Source organism: Leopardus geoffroyi, chromosome B1 (assembly GCF_018350155.1).
Source record: "Leopardus geoffroyi isolate Oge1 chromosome B1, O.geoffroyi_Oge1_pat1.0, whole genome shotgun sequence".
In the NCBI taxonomy this organism is placed as follows: domain Eukaryota; kingdom Metazoa; phylum Chordata; class Mammalia; order Carnivora; family Felidae; genus Leopardus; species Leopardus geoffroyi.
The window spans coordinates 82,078,947-82,106,118 of NC_059327.1; the positions used below are offsets into that span (position 1 = coordinate 82,078,947).

The following is a 27,172-nucleotide window of genomic DNA, read 5'->3' on the forward strand; positions in this document are numbered from 1 at the left end:
GCTCTTCTAAAGAATATTGGTGGATTATGGGGCTCCTGGGTAGCTCGCTCAGTCGGTTAAGCGTCCGACTTCGGCTCAGGTCATGATCTCTCAGTTCATGGGTTCGAGCCCTATGTTGGGCTCTGTGCTGGCAGCTCAGAGCCTGGAGACTACTTTGGATTCTGTGTCTCCCTCTCTCTCTGCCCCTCCCCTGCTTGTGCTCTGTCTCTGTCTCTCAAAAATGAATAAAACATTAAAAAAAAAAGAATATTGGTAGATTTAAAATTTATGTTCAAAATACCATATCTGACGATATATATAAATACTCCTGATAGGGTTAATTGGAGGCAAAACAGCAAGTTTTGGGGTATCTGCAATCATCTTTTCTCATGTCCCTCCCCTTCTATATACTTCTTCCTTTCAATTTGGGCACTCAGTACTCTCAACTGCTCTTTTACATTTTTCACTTATTAATTCTTACTGACTTAAAGGGATCAGATTTAAACTATTTACAACGTAGAATAAATTTGAATCAACATAACCTCTGATACATATACATATACATATACATATACATATACATATACATATATACATATATATGTGTATATATATGCAATGAAACTGACCCTTAACATTGGCATATATTTTGGGGAATAAAATTTTAAAATTAGAACATGAAAAGTGACAACAGGAAAGCATATTTTAAAGAAGTAGTTTGTGTACAGAATATTTAAAAATAAGCATTTATATAACCATTCTGAATATTTAGGAAAAAAATTTGAATACTAAAATAAAAAAGAATTTTAGAATAGCACATATACATCAGGTCATAAGATAAAGTTTAATACATTTGATCATGTTAAAGGACACAAAACACAGCCAATCTAACCAAATTTCAGGCATGCATTTACATAAATATATTAAATTAAGAAAAGAAATTGTACACTTAAACATCCTTTTCACCTAAAAATCATTAAATCCACAGATCAACAATAAAATCCAATTCTCTGCATTTACCACTTTAAGATACAATCGTTCTATTTTAAAGATAACACAAATACACTTGTTAGAATTTATATGCATTATACATATATTATATATTACATAGATAGTGTGTATACATATGTAGTGTTTGTACAGATAGATAAATATATATATACATGGGTGTGTGCACACGTACAGATACACACAGATGTACTTTAGGCCATCTGTACTATTATTGCTGGACTCTAAGTTGAGCTGAATTGGAGCTGCTTGGGTGTGACTGGTTATTGTCTTTTGCTTCAAACATGTTCATCATACCCACTGGGCTCACAATCCCCCATTGTAAACATCCTTGCCTTTTCTATAGCACATAATCATTCCAGGCACTTCAATAAATATTTGTGGAGTTAATGAATGGAAAGGTAGCTGAATAATAGAGGATTGATCAAAGAGAACTGAATGTTTTAATAACTTGGTTAAATAAATCAGATTAAGTCAAATTTAGAGGGATTATCTGAGCCAATGACTTTGCCTATTACCCTTCAGAAGAACATTTATGCAAATCCCAACTAGTACCTATATTACCTCTGCTCCCTCAAACATGTACCTGCCTTTACCACTTGTTCTCACAGCTTTCCACGTCCTAACAGAAATTCAGGCAAGGATTCGTTACTTGTCAACAACCTAAAGGAAAATGAACAGCTAGAAGAACGAAAACACATTAGAAGAATAAGAAAGCTAACTATTCTTTAAAACTGGACTAAGTTAATCATAAAGATAAAGCCAGGGAAGACACAGGGGTTTTGTTTTGTTTTTTCAGATTTCTTTTATGCTTATTGATGATAATGATTTGATAATTTTTTCATTTTAATTAGATGGGTTTCTTTCAAATTAATATGTCCTAGGGAATCAAGCCATCCAAATTCCATAGTACCTTCATATCATTTATCTTGTTACTATGTGGTTCTTGGTGAAATGCATGTCCAAAAATGTCCTGTGGATAGGAGATATGGAGAGCACCTGATTCTCGTAAGGCTGTCAATTTAATTTCTCAATAATAGTATTATGAATAGAATGTATTAATAGTATTAGGTTCTACTATACATGTAATCTTAACTTATTCTAGGAAAAGTCATGTCTCAGATTTTAAGAATGGGGTAAAGAAACACCCAACATACATTCTGGGCATAGACTACACCAAACCTGAAAACACATTGTTCATGTGAATGGAAACTATTGGCTAGTTGTCAGTGCAAAGAGAAATATACTGGAATTAGTTTCTAACTATGAAGACAAAGTTTATTGTAAATTTATCCATTATGAATTTTCCAGCACTGTTAATGTTCTGTTCTTTCAATCCTATGTGCTAAAAATGTGTTTTTTTTAACTTAACATATTACAGTCAATTGAGATAACCCACCAAACATTTGTTAATTTGCATGTATATATAAAATATACATATATTTTGATTTTAAGTAATATATAATTGACACATGCAAAAAAAATCCTTACTGAAACTAGATGTCTGACTGTGATATACATAAGCAAATTCTAAAGGTTAGAATTCATGTTGAATTGATATCTTTTTTTTTTTTTTTGTGGTAAGTCAGTGTGTAATCTGGCTAAAAAAAAAGCATTAACAGTTTTTAGACCTAAGGCTTTATGTGGATACCAGGAATCCATTATTTACTCTGTTTTTTCAATCTGCTTATATATGACCTATAGAAAAGAAAGCAAGATAAATGATGGGCATCTCCTGGGTTCAGATTTAATTGGAGATTTTAAGAAAAGTGCTGAGCTGACAAATGAATACATCTCTTCCTAGCAGCTAGGGAGGGTACCACTATGATGGACAAGAAAATGGCACTTGTGCTGTCTTGAATGCAGCTCACTGTCCTAAACACTTATTTTAAAGCAATTTTAAACCTTATGAGAAGATATTTAAGAGACAGAAGTGTTGAAGTTGGCTAGGATTAGTGTTTGGCAGATTTTAAGGTCATGGTTTTAGTATTTTTCATATCAAAATGCTTCTATTATTCAGTGTCCACCTTCTCTGACATCGTTAATTATTGGAGGTATGACTAATTTGTGTTAGAGTGATGAAGAGAAAGAACGTAAGATAGCAAACGTATTTCTTTAGGATATTCTGAAGAGGGCCTTTCTGAAAGTATTCACAATAATAGGCTCACTAACTTCCTAGCACGGATACAGATATATGTACATTTTCTGGGCATGGAACTTTGGTCTGATTTCTCTGCAAGTTCAAGTCTCAACCCAGAGGTGGGGAAAGGAGAGATTTGGAATAATCTTCAAAACAGACTCCATACAGATGGTCATGCCTGACTAGGAAATAGCTACTAACTTTTACTACTGTTAGCTCAAGCTCTTGACTGGGGTATTCTTTGTGTTTTCCTGTATCTATGATGGAACACAAGCCAAGATGGAGCATCCAGGATTGTAGTCATTTATCCTTTTGGTTATTTCTTTCGACAACTGTAATAGGTCAATCTAATATATTCATATTTGTCTACTGTTCTTCATGATAGAGTCTGAGCACAGGTGACATTGGGAGAGGGTGTTTTTCAGGAAAACAAAGATCATAATGAGCAAAATCAATAGCCATCTACCCCAGGACATCTTCATTATGGGTGTACTACATGTACTACATGGGTGTACTACATGTCTGTTTAGTCAAAACTGATAGAAATGGAAGAGCAGGAAGAGGTTATAGGAAGAAGGATATATGGGAGGGGGGGAGGGAAGGTGAGAGAAGAGAGACAGAGAGACAGAGAGAGAGACAGAGATGGGGGTAGAGATAAATACTATAGGTAACATTCTGTAGAGACGCTCAGAAACTTTAATATATCAATCAGCCAACTACATCTGCCTAGGGTATACATATTTTTCCTCTTAAAAATTTGGTCTTGCTTTCTCTTTTCTGTTTCAGAGCTAAGAATGTTAGACTAATAATTAAGTTTAAGTTAATGTGTGCTTTGAAAGACCCTGGATGTAGCATCTAACCTCATATTTCATACCTGGTAGGCTTATTATACAGTTGATGATTCAGAGATTAAAAAATAATACCGAAAAGAAACATATTAAGGTTGTTAATACATTGGGCTGTAATTATTTTCAAAGAAATCAATAGAGAAGAGGCACCTGCTCTGAAGTATATAAATGAAAAAGAGAATGATTTTCTATTCAGGTCGTGCGTCTATGTTGTATGTGTATGTTTCTCTGCTCTTTCTTTATGAGATAGTCCAATAATCTGAGAAAACTTCTGAGTATTCTTTGTGAAAGAGTAAGACCTATATTTTACAATAGCCACACCGAAACAAAACTCCAAGAAGAAAAGGTATAGATGGAACTTTTTATCATCACACACCTTATTTTTTTTTAACTCTTCTTTTCTTTTCAGTTTAATGATGTGCCAATTCAGTTTTCTTCTCATTACCTTAAATAACTGGCCAGAAAGCAGGGTTCTATTAACCAGGACAAGAGTTTGGCCAAAGCCATGGTAGAAAGTTTTTTTTTCCAACCCTTTATAACTTCCATAACAGCATTTCACATTAAATGGACACCCAAAGCTTAAGGTCCAGAATGGACAAAGGGGTAATAATATACATTTTTCTATTTCTTTATTTTAGCTTTATCTCATACATCTACACTCATACCAAGGACATGATTTTTTTGCATTCTGATTGTGTGCTTCCAGAACCAAGTAGACATTGCCATTCACAGGACAAAACAATAACTTTTTCCCTAGCTCATACTTTTAACCAATTCCTACCTGCCTATCATGGATCATTCAAGAGAATTCTCCAGTCACAGTTTAAAAATCTGACTGGAAAAAAGAAAGGTCAAAAGATTTTTTTGAAATGATCACTGAGTTTAAAATATGTCGCCATCAATTAGCCACCGCTATTTACGTCTCTCCCAAGAACAAAAAGAAATGGCTCCAATGACTTGACTTTCTTTGCTCGGGTTTAATATCCATGGATCTTGCTATCTTCGCTTTTAGAAGAGTTTAGCCTTTTATTCTAATGATTCACAATAGAAAAGGCAGTGACACCTGGGGTACATATGTTTTTCTAAGACATTTGAAACTCTTTCACTTGGGAAAGGACTGTGTAAACGTTTGGGTCTGGTCAATTTAATATAGATATTTTTAAACAGTAGGACTAATGGCAATATAACACCTTTTCGTTTGGAAAGATTCTTTTGGAAGAGATGGAAAGATTAAGTGTGTAAGAAGAAACCCTGGATTTTTCAGATTTTGCTGAATATATAGCAGTATCCTTATTGTTTTCAGTGAAACTATGAACAGGAGAATGTGTAATAAAACTGCACAATTTGACAGATTTAGACAGCTGGCTCCCTCACCAGAAGTTCACATTTTGTTAATGTCACCCACGTCGAATAAGGGACGATTAGATGGTAAGGTCCATTTACAAAAATGGTTGTCAGGACATTTTTTTTTTAATTGTAAAACTTTCTGTGATGGAATTCAGTAAAAGGGCTATGAAGAGAAAGCAAAGGAGACAAAAGACTGCTATTAACCTCCAGATGCGGGCTACTGCAGGTTCATTGCAAGATTTGTCACACTCTTGGGCCAATGAAGTGTTAGTGTGACTAGAAGGGACCACCCCTTTTCTGGGGTAAGAGGGCAATTTGGTCTCCATGCTCATTTAATCCTGAGACTTCTTTGAATAGACTGTCAATTGAATCTAAATTGTGCAAAATTATGCATGCACTTTTTAATGCAGGCTATTGTTCACTAAGCACTGAACCAAGATTTCTCAACCCATTTCCATTTGGCATGAGGTCACTTGAAACTTAAGCAATCATATATGGAAGACAAGAGCAGTGTACTTAACCAACCTTTCTACATAAATGCTCACTGTGCTTTAATTGCAAACCCCTCACTTTAAAACAATAGAGAAATACTAGTTACCCGATTTTATTCTTTTTAATTGAGGTTCATATTCCCAAAGGTAAGGAGTGGGTTTGGAAAGTCAGCCTGTGCTCATATTCTATACTAGTCTACAATTTAGATTCTGGAAGAACAGATGTTTACAGAAGGACAACCCATAGCGGGTGTGTGCACGTCACGATAGATGCTTTCTCAGTAGTGCAAAGAGGCCTTATGATTTTGTTACAATCCAAATGTGGAGAGCTGGCCTCAAAAACCAGTAAGAAAAATGTCTATCAGACTTTTTGCAGTTTTAAATTAGATCATGGCATTTCTTTAAAAACCTGAACAGAACATTTATAGAAATTTATTCATACATTAACCAAAGAGGATTTTCACTGAGGTCTTAAAAGGAACATATACATTAAAACTCATATTTGGCAAGAATTAGTATTTTAAGCTTACATAGCCAAGATTTGTTAGAAACGAGTGAGCTCTTCTCCAGTGAGTTTCATTCAGTGTGAAATCTGCAACGTTCTAATCACATATACTCTGACAGTCTTGCTATGGTGAAAAGCACTTTACATATGTTTAATGCTGGAATTTTATAAGGATTGGCTGTTTTCTTGCTTTTTCATCCGTCGTTAATGATTACATGTTGGCACAGGGGCACATTGCTAGATTAGATCCACAGCACATTAAAGACTGTTTGCTTTCTCACTCCCCTTCTTTCCAATTAAGTTGGTGAAAAATGTAACTTTAGTATTTTACAGGACAGGGCAAAGATGTTTCATCTAGGTGATGTCTATATTATAAAAATAAAATAAAAAATATAAATAGGTAACACAAACCCAGTGCCTATTGTTAGATACAATATATAATAAAAGCAGACCTTTTAGGAAGATTGATTTCAGAATATGCCGTTATGATTTAATTATAAAACGCTTGAAAACAATCTTGAGATTAAACTAGAGTAACCGGATTTCTCTGCCAATAAGAAGGTAAGTGGGTAACATTCTGTAATTGGATACATTGATACAAATGAAGATTACAATTTTATATCGTCGCCCATTTAGAAATTCATCAGGGAGTTCTGAAACATTCTCTCACATTATAATCCTTTAATATAAAAATATTGCCTTTTTTATTAGATCCATCAGATTGCACAGTAATGTTTCAAAACTCCATTAAAGTTGACTTTAGCTATTACAGACAGAAAATTCCTGGGAAGTCAGATAATCTCTTTTGGTGACATAAAAATTCCGTTATCAATTTACAATGGAATTTCTGTGTAAATTACCCCACACAAGGAAATATATATATGTAAAACCCATCTGTTATGCAACCACGCGTATAGGGGTTGTGAGTGTGTGTGTGTGTGTGTATGTGCATATGTGAACAAACGTGCTGACATACACACACAGGATCTGCACATTTCTGGAAATTATTTTTAAATTAATAAAAGAAAATGAAATCACAGGAAGTGTGTAGCAGGAGAACAGTCTTTCTTTTTAATGACAGGATAAAAAATAAATGCCCATTGGAAAGGAAGATTCAAACAGTCCCAGAAACTATACAATGTAACTTGTTAGATCCAGCAAATAAGATGTCATGTCAATGATCTGATCAAGAATACCTGCCCTGGTCACTCTGCGGATGTTTCTGTCCACTTGTTCACACTGAGGACCAAGATAGCCTTTTTTACAGAGGCACTTGTTTGGTCGCACACAGACACCTCCATGACGACACGCTGGCTCACATTTTGCTGGCAGGAAAAGAAAAAGCGACAAAATCACACTCTCATTCTGCATGTCAGAAACAGCACCAAGTAACGAGGCCAACAAATATCTGATGAGTAAGGGAAAGGAAGGGAAGAAGGAGGTAGCCAGTCAAACAGTGATCCAAAAGATAGTAAATAACAAGAAGGAAAGAAGGTTTCCAGACCCACAGTTATGTGGGAGCCAGGACTCAGTAGAGAATGGGAGACATTTCCAGGGAAGCGGAGATCACGGGAAACCATTTCAAGCCCTTGCAGAACTGACTCTATTTAAAACGAGGATTTTAGTTCTTCAAATATGTCTGCTCCATGAGGGCGTTTCCAACAGAGGGCCTTCCAAGTAACTCCATGTTCCCATTTCTCCAGGGCAGGGCCTTAATGTGGGAAGGGCCTGGCCTGAGAGGGAGACGCGGCGGCTTCAGCATCTCCAGGGCAACATACAGGAAGGGTCAGTTCTCAGTTTTGGTTAGATGGAACAGCTCCCTTAGATTCCTCCTGCCTTTAGCTCCCAGGGGGTGCACAGCATCGCTTCATCTCTGATTACACTTTGTGGCCCCTTCGGGGGCAGTGCAGCGGGCCAATCCTTTTCAGGGTGGCTCTCCACACAGAATCTCTTCATAAAAGGATTTTTACCACCACAATACAGGTGGGAAATGTAAAGATTTACTGCTAAAATGAGATGGAGAGATAAAATTGGTTTTAGAAGTTGTCTTTTACTGATGGGATAAATGTGGGCTGTGCAGCCACCGAAGACAGAAACAAATTCCTTGAACACGTGTCTTCATACTTTCAAGGGGCAGGGTTATTTTAACCTTTTCAAATGCATTAATCAAAACCCAGGGGTCTGTGGTTGACAAATGGAAAAGAAACAACAAGAGAATAATGAGATGATTTTCTTTTTTACATTTGTGGTTAATGAACTATGTTAGTATATGAATAAAGTTCTTGCTTAGGTCAAAAATATCATGAATAGATTACTTTTATAAAATGGTTCTGATCTTATATATTCAAACTATTTAAACTGATAAGTGGAAAGATTAAAGTACTTTACTGAAATAAAACTTCATGTTATCTCAAAGAATGCCAATTTTCATTTACATCACTTATTATTATCATTATTTATAATGGTATGTATAATGCACCTATATTTAAAATAATTTGTTTACCCTCAGTTTAAACATACTGTTGCTAGAAGGCACTCAATAAATATTTGTTATCTGATAACTTGAGGTGACTTACGAGGTCAGGCAAAATGCAAAGTAAGGAATAAAACAGAATGGACACTATATAAAAGAAGCAGAGAGAATAGGTATTGTCAGGCATTAAAGGGGGCAGAATGAAGATACATTATCAGGAATTAGAATATCTGTGCATTTGAACACTGATCCTCATTTTTTTGTCAACTAAGGAAAAAGAAGACAGACTGGGTAAATAAAATGTAAGCAGCTATTTTAACTAATGTAATTACCTAATTTCTGTAGACTTTTAATTATGATAACTCTCTCCTAGATATATAACCATGGTATTAATCAACCAGGTAGTGTTATTAGTGCTGAATCAATTTAAACTTAAATTGTACACTGCGTATGTGACTGTAAATGTGGCCTACGTTTTGTTAGACAATATATAGAGAAGTTACGGTTGAAATTTTTGGAACAAATATGTTTTTCAAATAAAAAAATAACATTTACACATTAACTATAATATTAAGTATGAATTTGTAACACATTTTCATTGGCAAGAGAGGCTTTAAGATTTGAAATATTTGTAAGTAACATGTATATGCTGGTTGTTGAAAACGCATTAAAAATGCATTTGTCCTTATGGAAATCTCCTCCAGTTTTACTGAGAAGTAATTGACATGTCTCACTGTAAAAGTTTCAGGTATACAGCAGGATGGTTTGGTTTTCATATATTTCAAAATGATTTCCCACAATAGATTTAGCTAACATCCATCATCACATATAGATAACATAAAAAGAAAAAAAAAATTCTCCCGAAAATGGATTTTCACCACATACATCCTAGACGCTAGGTATCTGAATCTATCTAATTTTCTTCACACCAAGTAGAATTTAAACATCATTGCATGTAATTGAGGAAATCCCTGGTTAAAGGATAGGGTAACCGTGGAATAAATCTCTTCTGCTGTCTCTGAGCAGCTGCATACCTAGTTGATGGTTCACAAGGGAGTGGCAAAAAGAATTAAAAAATCTCCTAATGTGCCCCTAGATAGTTGCGTTTTCTTCTTTTTATTTAATAACACCCACTGAAAAACCCTGTTTTTAGTGCACTGCAGCAAGAAGGCAGGCAGTAAAGTTAGGGAGGGCATTTATGGGGTGTCTGGAAAATGCTGGCACTTGGAGAGGGGCTTTGCAAACACTAGGTCATTGGCTGGTGTGAAATCTCAAACCTAGGACTGAGAGCCTGTACAGATGATCTAGTTGTGCTGTTTTCATTTTTCACCATTTGAAAGGACTCAGTTATTTCAGAGTCTTTTACATTTATGATTAACTTATATATGTGAATTGTTTACATTAAGAGAATGGGAAAGATTTCATTTGCAAGTTCAGAAACAGACTGAGCATTCACATTATAAACGGCTAAATTCTGAGCCGTAGATAATTCTAGAAGACATAGCTGATGGTAAGTTCTTGAGTTCCTAAGGACTGCCCCGTGCCCAGCCTTTCCTGGGCATAACAGATATACTGACCAATTCTGCAGAAGTGCCCTTCCCATCCTGGGGTGCAGCAACACTTGCCCGTGGGGGTACAGTAGCCATTCCGACAGAGCCGGGAACATTCCGAAGTCAATGTCTGTGCAGGCTGTACCGTGGCTCTGCACTCCTCGGGCATCAGAGGTCTGCGTCAAAAGACAATGGATCAAAGTGTATTTGGGCTGAAAACCAGTATCAGGATGAAATCCCGCGAATTTGTAGCTTGCAAAGCATTTCTTTTCCTTTCTTTTAAGTGGGTCAGAAAGACGGACAACTTTTCTGAGAATACAAAATACATGCCAATGAAGAAACAACCTACCAGTTCTGGACCAGAGAACATCATAATGAACATTACAAGAAATTTTGTCATGATCAAAATTCACTGATTAAAAATATAATTGTGTTGTATTGGTGTTTTCTATTTGGTAGCTAAACATTTCTAGCGATTAAAATTCTTAAAATAAAGACACATAGTTTAAAACTATCCCCCCCGCCCCAGGTTTACAAAAATGTTTAGGAATAACATCTGAGATAGGTTTCACTTGTTATTGGCATATTTGGCAATATCACAGGGGTGAAGGCATTCATCTAAATGGCCACTTGCAGCTCAAGAAAGCTTGGGAATCATTTTTTGTTTAATTTACATTTCTCTTGAAATACCTTTCTCAGACTGATTTTTCTTGAAGGGATATCATGTGTGTGTGTGTGTGTGTGTGTGTGTGTGTGTGTGTACGACTGACTCAAATTTTCAACCCTTTATGCAAAAAATAAACCATATATATATAGATAGATAGATAGATATAGATAGATATATAGATACATTTTCAGATCTTTTATTTTGTCCTGCTCTGAAGAAAAATAATGCTATTAGCAGCAAACAGAAACATCGTATCTGCTAAGTAAAAAGTCACAGACTTTGTTTTAATTGCTCTACAACTGCCATCACTTAGAGATGCCTTCAAAAGAAGATGTCTGTGGTTCTTACTGGTTCTGAAATAAGAGGCTGTCATTCAAGTCGGGCTAGAAGCATGGTCACAAGTGCTCATCACCTAATGTAGGAGAAACAGTGCACAGTGGGATTCCTCTATCAGTCACTGCTGCCTGGGTCACAGTGTGGGGAGCAAGTGCTTTCCAAAAGTTCAGGAATGTAAACAAACACTCAGCACTACTCAGATCACCACCATTAGGATGGCCAAAGCAGTTGGACTCCTTAAGGACCATAACAAAGAAGGTGATAATTATAGGTCAAAGCCACCAGAAGAAGTAAATGATATAGCCTTCTAAGAGAAGCACATAATTAGGCCCTGTTGACTCCTTTTTCTTGAGACAGGTGATCTTGTTCTGTCCCTCTGGCAGTGAAAATACTTTGGGGCCTGACCTCCGGCTGTGTCTACAATGACTCAAACCATATTCAAAATACATAGTGACATCTTTCGCTTCTCTCTCCAATAAAAGTCCCACTCTATGTTGAAAGTACTGAGTTTTGCAACTAATGTGACAATTCAGAAAGCTCCCTTAACCTCTTATTTAAATCTAGAAATGTCAATTTATGTGAAAGGTCCTCAAGGCATTCCATGAGCTGGGCCTATTATCAGTCCGACAACGTGAATAATTTCCATGTGTTCCCCAAGGAAGGGAGTCTTTCTGGGAGAGAGGGCAAGGTGCGATGAGGTGGAGAAAAAATGAAATGTTTATGCCAAGGGAAGTGGGGGCATTACTTTCACCTTCCTGTTTTGTTATTGAATACCCCAAGTCGGCTCTTATTTCTTTCTCAATAAAATTCTTGGGGCAGGTGGGTGGCCCAGTCAGTTAAGCATCGGACTCTTGATTGCGGCTCAGGTCATGATCTCACGGGTTTATGACACTGAGCCCCAAGTCAGGCTCTGTGCTGAAAGCAAGGAGCCTGCTTGGGGTTCTCTCTCTTCTTCTCTCTGTCCCTCCTTCTCTCTCAAAATAAATAAATAAACTTTAAAATAAAACTCTTACTTTGTGAAACAATGGTGGCATTTTCGATCACTAGAAGAGCTGTTTTTCAACAGCCATGAAGTTCTTCTGAGTCACAGGCATTCAATAAACAGGTATTGTTCAAATTTTACTGGTAACCGAATTCTGTTTATTTAATTTCTACTGATTACTCACTCATTCACCCTCTTTCTGACTCATTCAAGAAAAAAAGACTCAGAAGTAGGGTATGTCAGGGACACCTGGGTGGCTCAGTTGGTTGAGTGTCTGACTTCAGTTCAGATCATGATCTCACAATTCTTGAGTTCAAGCCCATGCCAGCACAGAGCCCACTTTGGATCCTCTGTCTCCCTCTCTCTCTCTGCCCCTCCCCCACTCATGCGCGCACACGCGCGCGCTCTCTCTCTCTCTCTCTCACTCTCTGTCTCTCAAAAATAAATATTAAAAAAGTAGAGTGTGTCAAAAATATATCACACATTATATATGATGCAAAATATGCAGGCATGTAGCTCCTACACTCCTTGACAATATGGTTTATGTCTGAGCAGATGACTTTAAAGAGGAAGAAAGAGGACACGGGTGGCTGGGTGGCTCAGTCAGCTAAGCATCCAACTATGGCTCAGGTCATGATCTCGAGGTTCATGAGTTTGAGCCTTGTGGGGGGCTCTCTGTTGTCAGCACAGAGCCTGCTTCGGATCCTCTGTCTCCCTCTCTCTGCCCCTCCTTGCTCTCTCTCTCTCTCATAAATACACATTAAAAAAAATAAAGAGAAGAGGACACCATTTACATCAAGAATATAAGTGACCAGTTAAACAACAGCTGCCAGAAGATGTTGCCCATTTAAGTCAAAGTGTTAAGCACTGATTCTGTGTATACTGGGAAGAGGAATGAGGATGTGACAAAGGAGGACTGGGAATGAAACACAATTCTTCAGGGCAGAGCATCCGCTTACTGTTTCCCTGCTGATCCTCCAATTAGATGCTTTGACTATTTTTCACCATTCAAATATGTGGAAACTCAGATAGGTAGGGGGATTCTAAGTTGGTTTTTGCCAAAGATTTAGCAAATGCTTATCTTTCTGTGGATGTAATTATTTCATACGTGGGCTTGTTTGCTTTAGCTAATCTGAGACTAAGGCTGTCATATATAAACATGATTCCCTTAAGTTTTTATTTAAATATCTAAGAAAATAATCTTTTTTTTTCTTTTATGAAGTGGCCAACTAACATTCCTCACTTAGCATGTTAAATAAATGCTCTCTCTCTCTTTAAATTGTTATTCTGTTGGGGATCTTTTAATTGAAAATTTACACGATGGATAGCCTATCTCTTATAGAACTTGACTTAATGAATGGGTTCTCCTATCTCCTTTTCCATCCCCATTGAAATGAAAGCTTTCTGAATGCAAAAGTGACATATTCAACCCTCTTCAACACCAGTCACTCCCTCAGGCGAGTACTGTGCTCTTCATGGGGATAAGACATAAATAAAACTGGGTTCCAGTCCTCATGGAGACACCACGGGGAAGAGAGACATTCAAACAAGTATACAAGTATACAAACAAGTATACAAGTATAATGCAGTGTGACCTTTGTTATGTTATAGGTGCATATAAAGCCACACAGAAATACAGACAAGGAAGCAATTAGTTTAGGATTGAGGGATGTTTTAGAAAGATGATATTCAAGCCACCAAAGTATGTTATCTCCTCCAACTACTTATATACATAGGAGCTAGGAAAACACTACAAAGGCATTCAATAAGTGTTTATTGAATGCATATAGTAGAAACTTTCTCAAATGCTTTTTCTGGAATATAAATTCCATGAAGACAAATGTTTCCCTCTCTTCTTTTTGTCTCTCCAGGACCTAGAAAAATGTAAAGCACATGGAAGATTCTTAAAAATCTGTTGAATGAATGAACAAGTAAGAATATGGGATTTTAAGAGAGTGTTTATTTTCTGTGCTACTGAGTAAAGACATTAGGAATATATGGGCTATTTAGGGGAGGGATATCATTTAAATCTGTTATACTTTTATATCATAAGCTTAAAACTAAGAAACACTTGCTATATTTCTCTGCATTGCCTAAATTAACTCAAATCTTACAAAATTCTTCTAAGGCATGGTTACATTCATTTTAAAAGAAACATTTTTACACTAATTATAATCATAGTAAATAAACAACAGACCATAAAGTAAGCATGACATAAAGAAATATGATTGCTTATTTCTTCTAGCTGGGAATTAAGCCAATGTATTAAAATTCATTTTTCTGGTTATATATCTGGTAAAGTGTGACAGAGAGTTTTGGTCATCCCAACCATCCCCTCCACTCACTCTTTGTTCTACTAACATTTCTTTTTTCCATTGAAAAGAATAGGGTTCCTTTACATGGAATGAAGAGAAAACAAAAGGAATAAAACAAGTAAATTTGAATTTTGTTATTCACCTTGAAATAGACTATCATATGTTTACATGAATACTACATATACCCAACTGGATGGCATCTAAACAAAATTCTAGAGTACATAGCTGTGATAGATTGCTTCATTTTTCATTCTTATTCTTTTTTTTTTTTTTTTAATTTTTTTTTTTCAACGTTTATTCATTTTTGGGACAGAGAGAGACAGAGCATGAACGGAGGAGGGGCAGAGAGAGAGGGAGACACAGAATCGGAAACAGGCTCCAGGCTCTGAGCCATCAGCCCAGAGCCTGATGCGGGGCTCGAACTCACGGACCGCGAGACCGTGACCTGGCTGAAGTCGGACGCCTAACCGACTGCGCCACCCAGGTGCCCCTTTCATTCTTATTCTTACTGGACTGGAAACTTGGGTGTTTTAATGTAGGTGTACTAAGAATTGCTTAAATAGTTTTGTTCTTCTTTTAAACAATTACTTTTTTTAACTTGTGGATCTTTACCTCTAGTGAATGAAGTCCAAGGTAGCTTTCAAAGTAGAAAACTTACCCAAAAGGATGTTTAGGTTTGTGATAAAGAATACATCAAACCCATTTGTTGATAGTTATCTCTATAGTCTTCAAACTTAATTTAAATCAGAAAAACACACTTTATAATCCTTTTACACTTGACAATGAAACAGTAGGGCTAGTGCCAGAAAACTGCCCCAAATTCTTTAATGCATAAAGCATTGTTTCTGGAAAAACAATGGAAAAAAAAAAAGAGAGAGAGAGAATAGCTCTGAACTTATGTACATTACATGTCCTATTACAATTTTTTATTTGTACTGTATTATTTCTAGAATTCCAACTTAGGATGGATAAAGCCAATGTTCCCCCACCCCCCACCCCCGAGATATTGCTTTGGATTACTACATTTTCTATTCTGCATTTTCTTAGAAACCTACTTTGTTTGGTAGTATCATAAAGATTTAGATACTTTCCTGAAATAAAGGAAGAAGTTGAGAAGCATAAGTGATTTGTAACATAATCACATGTGATGACTTTTTGTGAGTAGCTAAGGCCAACAGTGAATGTCTCTAGGTAGTGAGATTATAGATGGTTTTAGTTTTATGATATTTAATTTAATCAATCAACCAATCAATCAATAAATAAGAAGTCCTCTGTGTATCTGTATGGAAGCACAACAATAAATCCTATCTGAGCAGGCCTGTTCTTCAGATTGAATATGTCAGAAATCTGTCTATTGTGTTTTTTACAAAAAGTAAGGGGACTCATTCTGAAACTTTTGTTAGCGGCCCAGATTTTAAATTCACGTTAGTGTAAAACAAGGTACATAAAATCATGAGTAATACTTATTTATAAAATCCTGACTCATTAGAGGTTTCAGAAGAAGTAATAATTCTATAGCTTTTCTTAGTTAACAATCTGCTTAAGGGGGCAAGGTGATGTAAGAACTGTCTTATTCTTTTATCCACATTCACACTGGGACACATGGAAAAATGTTCCTTTGCAACTGTAACCTTCGCAAAACTATTTTTCTTCCATGCTTTTTCCTATTCTCATGGGAAAGGAAAAACTGATAAATCTAAGTTCTTACGACTCATAGCATGGTTCCAGACCAGAAGAACCAACGTCACCTTGGAGTTTGTTAGAAATATAGAATCTCAGGCCCCTCCCCAGACTTACTGATTCTACACTATAGCCAGCGTGTCAGGTGATACACATGCGTATTCAAGTTTGAGAAGCACTGTTCTCACTTAGGGCCATTTCCTAGCCAGTAGCAATTAATGTGGCCATGAATTAGTGTGGCCAGGAGCTTCTAAGTAAAGAATGCTTTGAAATTGTATGACTAGAGGGAGTCTTCGCCACTGCACAGGAAGGCAGTCTTTGGATGCCACCATGGATTCTATGGTTTAATGGGTTTCCTCACTGTAAGCATTTTGATACACAGCGATAATCCATAATCATGCATCATCTCTAAGACCAATATTCAGCACTTTTAGCTAAGAAAAGTCAAGGGAATGGAAACTTCTCATAATGGGATAGATTTTACTGTTTCCCATCTGTGTAACTTGGGCACAGGCATAAGCACTAACTTAGTAGAACTGTTATCATCTTTCACATACACATTTTAGTGCTTTTCTCGAAGGTCAATATATAAATTGATTTTTTTTTTGAAGTCTGGATAATTTTTAGTCTGGATGTTCACTAAATTCTTCTTGCTCATGTTCACATGTCTCTTTTCAGTGTCAATTTATCCACAAGGAGTAGAATTTTGTATTCCACTGGATCTATACCATGTTTGGGGACTACACAGAGCCATTTTGTGGCAACTAGTAAGACAATACATTATACAAATTCAATTTGACTGTAAGGAATTTTATACATTCATAATACAATCATATTCCAGGTAAAAACATAGCCATGAAATAATGGTCTCACTGGGACTTCACGGAAGTGTAGATGGCTGAATACATTTCCTAACAGTATTTTTCAAGTACTATTTGACATGTCATTAAGGAATGCTGTCCTTGACATTATATTACATGGAGGCTGCAGAAATATCTTTTTATACACGTCTTGAGCAACCTTGATATTGGAGTAAGGGGAAAGATAATTTAAATTCAAGAATAGCTCTGGGGGCACCTGGGTGGCTCAGTTGGTTAAGCATCTGACTCTTGGTATTGGCTCAGGTCATGATTTTGCAGTTTGTGAGATGGAGCTCTGCACTAACAGTATGGAGGCTGCTTGGGATTCTCTTTCTCAAGCCTCTCTGCCCCTCCCACCCCCAAATAAATAAATAAATAAACATGAAAAAGAAAGAGAATAGCTTTGAACTTATGTACATTACATATCCTATTACAATTTTTAATTTGTACTGTGTATTTCTAGAATTCCAATTTAGGATGGATAAAGCCATTTTTTTCCCCTAGACATTGCTTTGAATTGCTACTACATTTCTCTGTTCTGAAATGTGCTGAAAAAATGCGGCTGGGCCTTGGCCTTTTTCTCTGAGACTAACGTTGTCTTCATTTCGAGGTCTTGCAATTTAAACGCTAAGCATATGCTCACTCAGAAGTCATGCTGACTGGCTTTAATACCTGGGCAGTTTGGGATTGAGTGAGCACTAAATTCTAAAGGGGCAAAGGCAGTGATGATTTGGTGAAGGGAGCCACAGGTTTAGCTGCCTCGGGCTAATAAGATTATGAGAACTTCCACAAATATCACTAAATTCTGTTCTATGGTTAAAGATGCAACCATAATAAAACCAAATAATGAAGCCACCTACACTTTTCAGTAATTTCCTATTCAACTTTATCCTCATGAGGCAAGGCAAGTCCTGTTATTCCCCAAATTACAGGCACAGTACATGTATAAAGAGATTAAATGGCTTTCATGCAACTAGTTACACGTAGTCTGGAACTATCTCCTAGCGTAGTGTTCTTTCCATTCAACTGGTCCTCTTTAGGAAAAAGGGAGCAAAGTACCCATATTTTAGCCCCTATTAATCTCACCATCCAAATACCACCACCACAATACACAAGTATCTACGAGGGTATATGGGTCTCCTTCATTCAATTTCTCAGATTAACTCAATGTATATATATTTCCATGGAAAAATTGGGAAATGAAAAGTTATGTATTTCTTCAAAGGGAAAACCTAGGAGAAATAATTAATGAAACTAGATGATAATGTCATCTTTTACCGAAAAAAAAAAAAAAGTCCAATTTTCTTAAACTGCCTGCAATGTCTATTGCATTATGTTTTCAATGTCCTAAATTCAGAAACAGGTCTACCCCAATTATCAGCGATGAATACAGAAAAATAGGCATCTCCACTTTAATTCAACGTACACGTTCCTGAAAAATCTTCTATGGTACAAAACTGCATACTAAAAATAATAGGGTTTATGTGAAGAATAGGGTTGGGGAAGACCCGTCAAGATCTGTGCAACTTTGTAACTACAGCACTAAAAAAATAAAACCTGGAACCTTTGGGAGACCGCTGGGACAGCTGGAGGCTGCCTCAGCTGAGATTAGGGACACACAAAAGCAAAATGGTGGTGAGCTCCTGGGAAGTGCAACCTGCATGGAGCAGGGGCTGCAGGAAGCATCTCTGGGGAGGAACACCCATGCAGGCACTTATTTTTCATTTTACCTCTGAGCTGAGAAGCCTCCTCTGTCGTTGCAACAGCCAGCCTGAGGGTTTGTTCTTTTTCTTCTAATAATGGCCCTACTTGCTTGAAAAGCTACATAATTTCCATGTTATATGGTCATTGTTCTCTTTTATCTGAGAGTTAGTGTTAAAGAAAATCACAGTGTAGCAGGACGGACTGGGCCAGGGAGCCAAATCATGGTGAATCTTACCCATCTCAGTATCCATTGCTTTCTGGACTATTAATACTGTAAGTTACAGTGTACAATGTTCTCACATATTTTTTTTTTGTCCCAAAGTGTTATTTATCTCAGATAATACTATTTATGTTTTTGATAATGTATGTAATCTCCCAATTTAAGGTAAAAATTAGCTCCTTAGAGGTTGGGACTAAATTCTCATTTATATCCTCCCTCTGTAGCACATAATACAATATCTTGAACACAGGAGACAGGTAAAAGATACTTGTAGATTGATTAAATCTCCTGATTTAATTCTGGAGTGTAACAGTATACTTACTCTGATAAGATAAAAATAAAAACTGAAAAATTGGGGCACAGTGAAAAGTCAATGCCATTGCTCCCTAATATAAAGAAGGAAATCTACTCTGTTCAGAAGTTTATGTTCAAAAGCAATTGTTAACTTAAAAACTTAATTTATAAAACCACAATTAATAAAAGAAATCTTAGATACTAAATAAATGTCTGTAATTGGGAAACTAGGCATTTAAAACACCTTGATTACATTATGATTCAAAAGACTTAAAAGCCTACAGTATTTTCTTTGAGAAATCACCAAAAATAAATAAATCTTTTTCTCACTTATAAAGCTGTAGAGGTAATTTTACATCATAGGAAGGCAGAAATTTTAAACATCACTAAACGTTTTAAATGGAAAGCAAAAATTCAATGCAAGTTTCTTTCTGTCTTTAAAAGAACACAAGAATGTCGATTTAAATTCTCTTTCAAGACCATGAGGGTGACAAATACCCAAATTTGGTTGTTATATTTTTTGATTCATTTGTCAGTGTTGACAAAAACAAGTCGTGTAAGCAACAGATTTTTTTTGAATTAGTAAAAAAAAAAAAAAAAAAAAAAAAAAAAAGGAGGGGGGAAGGAAAAGATGCTAAGATGAAGTTTTTCCTTTAAAAAGTACATCTTTCTCAGGATACCTGGCTGGCTCAGTTGGCAGAGCATGCGAATCTTGATCTTGAAGCTGTAAGTTCAAGCCCCATATTGGGTGTAGAGATTACTTAAAAATAAAATCTTAAATAAATAAATAAATAAATAAGTACACCTTCCTCTAGAAAACATCTTTTTACAAATTTATGGAGCTGTTTTATGCAAGGTTAAATCTGCTTTTATCTCAATTACTGCAATATCTGATGACACATTGCCTTACAATGAAAGTACAAAATATTTAGGAGATCTAATAATATCTGACTTCACCATTGCCCTAGGCAGGGGAGTAACATGGGAATTAAAAAGAAAAACTTTTAAGAATTTTCAACTCTTGGGGCGCCTGGGTGGCTCAGTCAGTTGAACTTCCGACTTTGGTTCAGGTCATGATCTCATGGTTCATGGGTTCAAGCCCCGTGTTGGGCTCTGTGCTGACAGTTCAGAGCCTGGAGCCTGCTTCGGATTCTGTGTCTCCCTTTCTGCCCCTCCCCTGCTCATGCTCTGTCTCTCTCTCTCTCTCTCTCAAAAATAAATAAACATAAACAAAAAAATTAAAAAAAAAAGAATTTTCTACTCAACAAAAGAGTCTCATTTTGAAGAATATATTCTTCATTATTCATATTTGTCATTTTTGGTGGCAATGAAGTCTTCATTGCAATCTGTACAATTAATTCTAGGAGTTGATATTTCAACATTTCAAAACTGATAGTTTAAGAGAGACTAAAATTCCCTTGAATGCTGTGGTCATATGTCACATCTCCAGGAAATAAGGTACACACACACACACACACACACACACACATATATGGATATACATATGTATATATATATGTGTGTGTGTGTATATATATGGAGATATACATATATATGTGTATATATACAGAGAGAGAGACAGAGTGAAAAAGTGAGAGAGAGAGAGAAAGAACGCCTTATAGAAGCATTTTAAGTGACAATGATTTTTTTCATAAATTATTAAATAATATTTTCTATTTATTTGGAAATAGGTGGGGGCTCTAAGCAGCAGGGTGTGGCTTACCTGAGTGGGCTTAAATGTGTGTGCATATGCATCCATATGCAAATCTTAGTAAAGTATGACCAAAATTCCAGTTATTCTTAGGTCATTACCATACATTATGCATGCATACTCCTTCATTCATAGAAGTTTTTAGTTTGATCTTATCCCATTCTTTTGTAATATTATCTTCAAAATTTCAAATGCTATACAGCAGCTTAGAAAGGATTTGTCAGTCAAAAGTGTGTTATGCATCGCAACATAAAGTATAGCTCATTAAGAATAAAATACAAGCTGGCAGATAAGAATATATCCATTTGTAGTTATCCGATATGTAGAAGAAGAATAATAACAAACATGTAAAACATGCATCCTTGTCTTTTAGACTTCAAATCCACCATGCTGAATGGATTTTTATAGGGCATATACTTGTTCATGACCTTTACTGTTAAGAAATTCTGTCATGTTTGAAAACTAGTCCCTAGTGGAGCCTGTGTCCCTGTTAATAGTTGAAAGGTCAATGGAGCTGCTAAACAGTTTGTATTACTGTCAGGGTGGCCATGAAAACACCGCCTGCGGCAAGAGGACTCGGCAGCTGGGTCAACAGGCACTGTGGGGATTTATCAACCTAGGGGGGCCACTTGCATAAAACTTTGACTGATGAATTGGGACTAGACTGGCTTATTGGGCTAAAGCCTCTCTATTATGTGTGACTTTCCTTAGGATGGCAGGCTGCGTGCAGGCTCCCTGAGACATATGCGAAGGATAAACAACTGATTTCCTCTTATGAAGTGATTTTTTTTAAAGTATTCTTCAGCATCCAGGATAATAAGGAGTAGGATGAGGATATTAAGAAAAAAATAAACAAAAGGCAGTAAGTAGGGCCATGGAGGGGAGAAATGGGGAGGAGGCATGGGGAGCAGGTTTTGGTACTGGTCACTGCAGGAGTCTGAAGATACAACGTTTCTATAAGATGACTTCTGAAGCCTGGAATTTGCATTGTTAATTTGTAGACCTCTTAAGGGAATGGTCTTGTGTGACGTGGCTGGATAACAGATAAGCACTATGTTAAAATAGAGCAAGACTGGCTACATGGTAATTAAATCAATATGATTAGGAAGAATTTTGTTTTACAGATTCCCGGAGAAATAACCCTGGAAATGTTTCAAAATAAAAAAAAAAAAAAAAAGGGGGGGGGTCATTTGGTTTAAGTTCATCTGACACAAAAATTAAAGAATCTTTGGCAGCAGTATGAAAAAAAATTAGGTTCTATAAAAATAAATCTTGGATGGTATGTAACTGTTAGAATTCTTTAATTTCCACCCCACAGGAGCATTTGTTTGGTTCTGAAAAGATTTAATTCAGAGCAAGCAACCAGGGCATGATGCTTGGACATTTGGAAACTAAGTATTAAGAGCTCTTGAAAGCTCCACCAACATCTTTACCCCAATTTGGGGAAGAGATCCTGAAAACGGAAGAGATCACCTTAAAATAATTCTTTTTTTTATGTACATGTTTTTGTCTTAAGGTTTTATTTAAGTGATCTCTACACCCAACGCGGGCTCAAACTCACGATCCTGAGATCAAGGGTCGCTCGCTCTTCCGACTGAGCCAGCCAAGGGCTCCACATGAAAATAATTCTTGAATGCATAGGATGAATACCAACAATACCACAGAATTCACTATGTTCTAAATGTATTATTTAACTATCTTCAAAGGCACTCCACAGAAATGAGGAAGGGGCAGAATGATCAGCTGTACTCTCTTGATGAGCAAAGGGGCACAGTAGAGTTAAATAACTTCATGCAGGGTCCTTCGGTAAGGAAAATTCAGAGACAAGACCAGTTGACTCTGTGTCCTGACAAATGGACTCGTTCCTAGTCTTGATTAGTCTTAGATGGCACTAAATTTTGGTGAAACTAAAATTATTGCCCACCTCTTGTACTCAGTGTATCGAAATCTGTTTTCTGGAACTGTTGGCCAAAGGAGCTCTCCTAGATGGGGCAGGCAGGACCCAATATTAGAGACTTTTGGGGATTCAGTGAGTTGACTCAGGAAGCTGGGTGATTGGTATTGACTTGATCCTAACTCCACTCTGTCGCGAGATGCAAGTGGTTCAACTTTGACAATATTCCTGAAGTGTGTTCAATGTTCTTTTTACTTTTTTAATGCTTATTCATTTTTGAGAGAGAGACAGAGTGCCAGCAGGGGCGGTGCAGAGATGGAGGGAGACACAGAATCTGAAGCAGGCTCTAGGCTCTGAGCTGTCAGCACAGAGACCGACGCGGGGCTCGAACTCATGGACTGAGAGATCATGACCTGAGCCGAAGTCGAACACTTAATTGACTGAGCCACCCAGGTGCCCCTCAATGTTCTAACGTGAAGGAAAATTCATTCTTTCTCTACTTTTCCCTTAAATGACTCCTGAGTTCTAGTTAACGTTTAGGAAAACCTGGTTGTAGTGTTATTGAATTTGCATGTTTTTAAATGATAAATAATGAGTTTTGATTTTTCTAACAGGTTATCTTGCCATCCTTTTCTGAGAAGGATGCCCAGTGTAAAATAATTTTAAGCTTACATAAATGCTTATGTAACAAATAGCATTAGGCCAAATTGTCCTTATAGACTGAGGTTAATGCTGTAACCTAATCTAGTTTTGCCAAAATGACTTAAGAATGTTACATATGGTTTTTAAACTCTCTCGTCTTTGTTATATGTGAGTATGTGTGTGTGTGTGTGCAGGGAAAAACAAAAAACATAAATCTTATAGTGAGTAAGAATGTAATTTCTATGACATGTAATATAGAATATAAAAATTTTATAATTTGGTGTTATTCTCTTCTAGGACCATGAGTCAAGTGCTGTTTGAAAGTAATGATTCTGAAAACATTATTGTTACAAGTCTGGGAACTCCTCCACAAGAATACAATTAACCTAAGATTTTAATTTGAGTTAGATTTTAGGTATAACAAGAAATGTCTATCTATTGTTTTCTTTAGTTCATGAGGCTCTTTCTTCAATTTCTCTCTCAAAAGTTTTGGAGAAACAGTTTGGCTCCCAAGCAGACATCCTGAACAATGTTAAGCTAGTAATTAGCTCACGTTTCTAAAATAATCCCGTTCACGTACACTAAAGGGTCTGCTTCTATAGAACTTCAACTCATCTAGGGAGAAATACTATAATAATAAACGTTGGCATCCAAATTGAAACAGCATGAGGCTCCCAACAAATGTTTATGAAAACATTTGTTTTCTTATAGTTGGTTTAATCTTAAAATTTATGTCCATGCCTGTGTACAAGGACAGTGTGTTTGGGACTGTTACTACCCCCACCTTCTGAAAACCAAACACACATCTGAACCCTGGCCCCACACATGACAGGACTCAGCAGAAACAGGCACTGTAATGAGAAGTCAGGACTTTTCAGGTATGTCACTCTGAGACCACCCTACTAGAGGAGGCCCTCAGATCACAAAGCCAAGGTCCCTTATGGAAACCCTGCTAATTAGACACGAATAATGGATTGAAGGTGTAAAATTCACCTCAGCTCACCACCAGCAGACTAAACAATCCAGATGACGAGAGAAAGATTTTGTGAGAAGGAGGAAGAACTCATTATAAGACTACCAGGAAGCTTGTAAAAGCATATCAGCTTTGACAAACCTAATGAAATAACAATGACTATTTTGAAACGAAGGGCATTAGATCTGAGTGAAATCCCTAGACAGACACCATTATGAATCATTAGAATGCTTACTTTGTGAATTAACGTTAGCTTGATTTTTGTTCTTAATATTGCCAACTTCAACCACCACTGAAGTGCCTGTTATTTTTTTCATTCATCACTTTGCTTTTCGCAAAGAGGACATTCGTTTCACATCCAAGGAGGAAAAGATCTACGACATATAAATAGGTGCTTCTCTTATCGTGGAAGAAAATGATACGCCAAGAGACCATTTAGGACTGATCACTCCTTTTTTTTTTGTTCTGTAGTACCAATGTTAACTTACACTTTTCTCAAGAAAGTGTTTTGTGGTATGGGAAGAGGACAAAACTCTCTATTTTGTTTTCTGGGAGAAAAACATACACTATAACTTACAGATAATATTTTAAAGTGTAAATTTGCTTTTAGCAAACTTTTTAGATATTGGAATTTATTCTTCTAAAAGAGACGTGAGGGACCCCTGGGTGGCTCAGGTGGTTGGGTGTCCGACTTCAGCTCGGTCATGATCTTACAGCTTGAGGGTTCAAGCCCCACGTAGGGCTCTGTGCTGACAGCTCGGAGCCTGGAGCCTGCTTTGGATTCTGTGTCTCCCTCTCTCTCTGCCCCTCCCCGCTCACTCTCTGTCTCTCTCTCCTTCAAATATAAATAAACATTAAAAAAAATTTTTTTAAAGAGATGTGAAATTTGGGAATTTAAATACGCAAATGGGCTCAGGAAGATAAGTTAATACAGAAAGATTTTGAAATTCACACCCTGGTGGAGCTAGAGTCTGGCAACAGTGCATTCAACAGTAGTGGTATTTGAGGACACCTAGGTTCTGTAACAGTTATTTCTAAACTCATGGCTGATATCTATTTGACAGTATATAATTTTATCAGCTTCTGATAGTTCCGACTTATCCATGAAATTAAGAACTGACTAATTATGATTCAAGATAACAATGTTGTGATGTGTCGGTGGAAAAGAGCAAGGGGGATAAATATGTTATTTAAAAGATTAAACATTCGGGGCACCTGGGTAGCTCAGTCCAACTTTTGATTTCAGCTCAGGTCATGATCTCATGGTTCTTGAGATCCAGCCCCTTGTTAGGCTCTGCACTGACAACTTGGAGCCTGCTTGGGACTTTCTCTCTCCCTCTCTTTCTGCCCCTCCCCCGCTCATATTCTCTGTCTCTCTCAAAATAAATAAATAAACATTAAAAAAATAAAAATTAGGCATGCCTGGGTGGCTCAGTCAGGTAAACATCTGACTTCGGCTCAGGTCATGATCTCGCAGTTCACAAGTTGGAGCCCCCGCGTCGGGCTCTGTGCTGACAGCTCAGAGCCTGGAGCCTGCTTTAGATTCTGTCTCTCTCTGCCCCTCTCCTGCTCATGCTCTGTCTCTGTCTCTCTCTCTCTCTTTTAAAAATAAATAAACATTAAAAAAATAAAAATAGAAGATTAAACATCAAATCTTCTTCTTGCTGCAGTAAATGACAACATTTCTTTAGTTTCCATTTGTTTAGTCACATTAGCTTGCATGGCAGCTGTGAGCTTCCAGATAGTTTTGAAATGAGGCTCAGATGTTGAAACTGCCAAATAGCTTATCTTGATTACCTGACAAAAAAAAAATCATACTGAATAGCTATAATGTCTGCCAATATGTTTCTAGTTTTCTAGAAAGAGGAAGGTTTATTGCTTCCAACATGAAAGCCAATACCTTTCACATTAGGGTCCTCTTCTGGCATGTAACTGAGGATGCTGATTCCACAAATCGAATGTTGCTCTCCGATGGCAACAAGAATGACATGAATATGTGGACACAATGGGGCTTATAAAGTTCAGCAGGGTCAAGTCTAGCCCTCATAGACTGGAGTGGAGGGTTCTCCCAGGATAGCACTTGGCATATGGACAAGGCAGAAGTGTTCATCTTTGTTGATTGCTAATTGCAATTCATCATCCTCAATGTGAAGACACTAAAACAACTTGGACAAACTACTTGACTTAAAGGAATATAAAGAGATCTCACCTTTTGGGGTCTACAATTTTGTAGAGTTTTCCATTGTGAGTCTGGGTCATACTTTTACTACTTGATAGAATGTAAACTTCACCTGTGAAAAGTGAAATACAGTAAGTTAATTTACAGTATTATAAAGCCTTACTTCCTATTGTCGAAGCAGATTATTTCATATAAATAAATAGATATTTTGTTTTATTTATTTATTCAATTTGTTTAATGTTTATTTATTTTTGAGAAAAAGAGAGTGAGACAGAGTGTGAACAGGGGAGGGGCAGAGAGAGAGGGAGACACAGAATCTGAAGCAGGCTCCAGGCTCTGAGCTGTCAGCACAGAGCCTAACGTGGGGCTCACAT

General features: G+C 36.8%; 1 protein-coding gene across 3 annotated transcripts in view; it reads right to left on the reverse strand.

Moving 5' to 3' along the window:
• Nucleotides 1-804: 804 nt before the first annotated feature.
• The window catches only part of LOC123591930 (hedgehog interacting protein), a 96,265-nt gene continuing 69,897 nt past the window's right edge, over nucleotides 805-27,172 (reverse strand). Inside the window, exons 11-14 of one of the 3 annotated variants that reach the window (XM_045466614.1) lie at nucleotides 26,829-26,910; nucleotides 10,369-10,517; nucleotides 7,519-7,643; nucleotides 805-6,683 (exon numbers count right to left, since the gene is read on the reverse strand). In XM_045466614.1, coding sequence (XP_045322570.1) covers nucleotides 6,669-6,683; nucleotides 7,519-7,643; nucleotides 10,369-10,517; nucleotides 26,829-26,910 — 371 coding nt within the window. In that variant the 3' untranslated portion in view covers nucleotides 805-6,668. Of the gene's footprint in view, nucleotides 6,684-7,366; nucleotides 7,644-10,368; nucleotides 10,518-13,981; nucleotides 14,201-26,828; nucleotides 26,911-27,172 lie in introns of those variants that run through there. The other 2 variants (XM_045466607.1, XM_045466620.1) reach the window with 2 other exon arrangements.